Source organism: Aplysia californica, unplaced genomic scaffold, assembly GCF_000002075.1.
Source record: "Aplysia californica isolate F4 #8 unplaced genomic scaffold, AplCal3.0 scaffold00042, whole genome shotgun sequence".
NCBI classification, from domain to species: Eukaryota; Metazoa; Mollusca; class Gastropoda; order Aplysiida; family Aplysiidae; genus Aplysia; species Aplysia californica.
The window spans coordinates 46,736-51,367 of NW_004797312.1; the positions used below are offsets into that span (position 1 = coordinate 46,736).

At 44.8% G+C, this 4,632-nt stretch overlaps 1 protein-coding gene across 1 annotated transcript in view; it reads left to right on the plus strand.

Annotated features, from left to right (window-relative positions):
• LOC101850699 (nucleoporin p58/p45) overlaps positions 1-4,632 on the plus strand; it is a 25,475-nt gene that overhangs the window by 1,473 nt on the left and 19,370 nt on the right. The window contains exon 2 of the mRNA XM_035968149.1: positions 4,445-4,632. Within this exon, the coding sequence (XP_035824042.1) occupies positions 4,452-4,632 (181 nt within the window). The 5' untranslated portion in view covers positions 4,445-4,451. The remainder of the gene's footprint in view (positions 1-4,444) is intronic.

The window sequence follows — 4,632 nt, forward strand, 5'->3', positions numbered from 1 at the left end:
TCGCCTGCACTATTCTCACTCCTGGTGAGAATAGAGGTGGCCTATTATTAATATGATGGCTAGACTGACCATTACAAAAAATAGGCCTACTGAATTGTAAATATATATACATTTTTGGCCACCTCTATTCTCACCCGGGGTGAGAATAGTGCAGGCGAGTCTTTTGGCTATTCTCACCCGGTGCGCATTCACCGTTATAGCCTAGATCTAGGCCAACAAATTTTGCATTCACCCTAAACCACAGAATTCTACACTGTGTATAACAGAAAAATTGTAGAATTCTGTGCTGTGAACAAATGTTCCATTACAACTGTAGCCTACTAAAAGCATACAATTTTGTCTGTGGGCAGTGGAGAGAGAGAGAGAGAGGAGTAGCGCGAGAACTTCCGGTCAAAACAAAATGGCGACCCGCGTAGTTCGGCTCGATTCGAAAAGTTAAATAGCCGTAGCATCTTTGTAGACATCCAAATTAATTTACTTTTGTGTTTTAACATCATTTTTTAACTTTGTTTTGGTCAAATTGATCGTCCACAACGATAAACAGTTTTCAGAAAGAGACAGAGAGAGAGAGAGAGGGGAGGAGTAGATCTTGCGAGAACTTCCGGGCAAAACAAAATGGCGACCCGCGTAGTTCGGCTCGATTCGAACAGTGAAATAGCCATAGCATCTTTGAAGACGATCAAATTAGCTTACTTTTGTGCTATAACGTAATTTTTTTATTGGATTTTATCAATTTGATCATCCACATCGATAGAAAATATTCCGAAATTAGGGAAAACAGGTCTTGTTTCAAACCGGGTGAGAATAGCCTACGGTCGCAAGTCTCACCCGGGGGTGAGAGGTTGATCGTATTTCTATTCTCACCCCGGATGAGAATAGCCACTTCCTACATTTTTAGTGTGCAGTACCTAAAGCATTTGTATTTGAGACGAAACCAGGTGCCTTTTACAGTGTATGTATTTTAAACCTCCTGTTTTCTAATGTTAATAGGGCCTAAGATAAGTACGGCTAGACTGGCAGTCTAGCCGTACTTAAGTACGGGTAGACAGCCAGGCTAGCCGTACTTAAGGACGGCTAGACTGTCAGGCTAGCCGTACTTAATATTGATGGCTGAATTGTAAATGAAATTTTTAGTTTGCAATGCCAAAAGTATTTGTATTTCAGACAAAACCAAAGGGTGCCTTACTGACTTGCATGTATTTGAACCTGAATAATTACTAGATCTAGATCTAATGAGACCTGTGTACTTAACAGGCTTGAGTCGATTGGGCCAAACCTAGATCTAAGTACGGCTAGACTGGCAGTCTAGCCATACTTAAGTATGGCTAGACTCTCAGTCTAGCAGTACTTAAAAAGTACGGCTAGCCACTTCGTTACATTAACCCTAGAAGCGCTCAGCGTTTCACCGGAAGTAACCCGCCAAAAATGCCCCGCCACCACGACCGATCAGTTGTAAACATTGTATGGGGGTTTGGCGGGGGGGAAACAGCTGAGATACCCGAAATGTATACCTGCTACTGAAAAATTACCATTTACGGCTCAACGGATGATAAAAAGCATATAAAAGCATATATTTTCTTTAAGCTGATAGAATGAGCTATTCAAAAATGATCAGCGATCAAATAAATACAAACAATGCCGAGAACGCGATAGACTCAACAATTAGTACATCAGCACGGCAAAACAAGTGATAACACATAGCGTGTAGTCGCTCAGCGGGACCGCGTCACTTTATCGATCGATATCTCGGCCAAGAGACGCTCTACGAGGTCAAGATAACTTGTAAAGTCATTGGTCACTATTTATAACTTTGGCCTGTAATTGACTACGTCATTTTTCATATAAGGAACACTGGAATTTTCCATTGAAAAGGGTCAGCGTCTATGACCTTTATATAGGGCCTGCGCGCTTCCCGGTCGAAGTAGGTCAGCCCTATATATAGGGCGTGCGCGCTTCCCGGGTAGCCCGGCTCACGCCCTTTATATAGGGCCTGCGCGCTTCCAGGGTTAAGGCCACCTCTATTCTCACCCCGGGTGCCGGGTGAGAATAGTGCAGGTGTGTCTTTTGGCTATTCTCACCCGGTGCGCGTTCACCATTATAGCCTAGATCTAGATTAGATCTAGGCCAACCAATTTTGCTTTCACTCTAAACCACAGAATTCTACACTGCGATAACAGAAAAATTGTAGAATTCTGTGCCGTGAACAAACATTACATTACTACTGTTAGCCTACTAAAAGCGTACAATTTTGTCCCTGGGCAGTGGAGAGAGAGAGAGAGAGCTAGAGAAGTAGCGCGAGAACTTCCGGGCAAAACAAAATGGCGACCCACGTAGTTCGGCTCGATTTGAAAAGTCAAATAGCCGTAGCATCTTTGTAGACAACCAAATTAATTTACTTTTGTGTTTTAACATCATTTTTTAACTTTGTTTTGGTCAATTTGATCGTCCACACCGATAGACAGTATTCGGGAGGACTTCCGTAACGAGCGACCACTATTAACCCTGGAAGCGCGCAGGCCCTATATAAAGGGCGTGAGCCGGGCTACCCGGGAAGCGCGCAGGCCCTATATATAAGGCTGACCTACTTCGACCGGGAAGCGCGCAGGCCCTATATAAAGGGCATGGCCGTCGTTATTCGGACTCGAGTCCGAATAACATTTTTTCATATATTTGGACTTGAGTCCGAATAAAAAAATTTCTTATTCGGACTCGAGTCCGAATATGAAAAAATGTTATTTATTTGGACTCGGGTCCCGAAAAAAGGAAGTGTCTTCGTTCTATAGATCTAACGTTCAGTGCTTCCAATTTTCCACCATTTTTTAGTTTCCCCCACACCTTATCTGCTGACCCAATGCCCGCCGCCTCATTGATACGCCCCGCCCCCACGTTTCCCACTTTCTTTGTTGTAGAAAAAGGTAAAATTGAAGATTAGCAGACCACCTGGCACCTGCATATTATGAGCTGTGTAAAAAAAATAAAAGACCGATTCGTTGAAATACACAAGCCTGTGTCATATCGATTGTTTACCAAGAAAAAGTTGTGTTGCTGTGTAGAGCTGAGCATACGGCAACTTTTGATTCCATAGACCAGCACACAATTCATTACGTAGATCTACGTCAAGACTAGCTTATTATTGTAATAATGATCAGTTGCCGGGGGGGGGGGGGGAAGACTGACGCGTATACATGCGACGTTCAAAGCCCAGACCGATAGTGCCCCCCCACCACCCTCCCCGACACGCACACAGCCACACGTGTGCAGGCCGCCCATCCGACCCCGACACACGCTAACGAGCCATCTTTAATTGCTTCTGATGACCTCTTGACAAATAAACATTTATTAGAAGCGCTATAACTTTTCAGGCCGGCCTCAAATTCATCATAAGATTAAAACTCGGCTCCTGCACAAAACGCCTTTTTGCCCGAAGTTATCCCGTTCTCTACCCAGCCTGAGGCGAGTCACGAGTGAGGCAGGACAGGAAGCCGGATTCACGAGTCACAGGAAGTCGGAAGTGATGTCATGCTGGACAAGAATCAGAGTCCGAATAACATTTTTTCATATTCGGACTCGAGTCCGAATAATCACTTCGAAAGGGCATAGACGCTGACCCTTTTCAATGGAAAATTCCAGTGTTCCTTATATGGAAAATGACGAAGTCAATTACAGGCCAAAGTTATAAGTAGTGACCAATGACTTTGCAAGTTATCTTGACCTCGTAGAGCGTCTCTTGGCCGAGATATCGATCGATAAAGTGACGCGGTCCCGCTGAGCGACTAGATCTACACGCTATGTGTTAGTGTTATCACTTGTTTCGCCCTGCTGATGTACTAATTGTTGAGTCTATCGCGTTCTCGGATGCTTTTATATGCTTTTTATCATCCGTTGAGCCGCAAATTGTCATTTTTCAGTAGCAGATATACATTTCGGGTATCTCAGCTGTTTCCCCCCCGCCAAACCCCCATGTTTACAACTGTTCGGCCGTGGCGGCGGGGCATTTTTGACGGGTTACTTCCGGTGAAACGCTGAGCGCTTATATGGCTGAGCCATATTTAATAATAATCATGCAATCTTTTTGTCTTGACCTTGCTAGTTTCTGGCACAACATCAAATTTTGCAAAGCCAGCATTACGTGCATTATGACAGACATTTAATATATTATTTTCTCTCTCTATCTATCCAAGAAGCGGTGTTTGGTGTAGGGGATAGGTGTTTCACTTTCACACGCGGAATACAAGAGTTTGAATCCCAAGTAGGGAGAAATTTTCATCAAGTATCTCGGTCTTTCTGCTGGGATGTTGAATCCTTCCCAGCCCGGGTTGACCCTGACAGGCAGGGTTGAAAACCCGCCTCCTAAATGATCTAAATGGTGTTGATGGGGGTGGGGTGTAAAAACACCTACATTAATATAAAAACAAACAAATGAAAGGTACTCTCTCTTGTACAGCTCAACCATGCCTGGGCCGTTTGCGTTTGGTGCCCCGGGCACCGCCACCACCCAGGCCAACAGCTCTTTCTCTTTTGGGGCGGCCAAGACAACGGCTCCAACCCTCAATCTGACCAACCCGGCGGCCGCCACTGGGACAGCCGCCACTGGGACAGCCGCAGCGGGATTCAATTTTGGCCTCGGTAAAA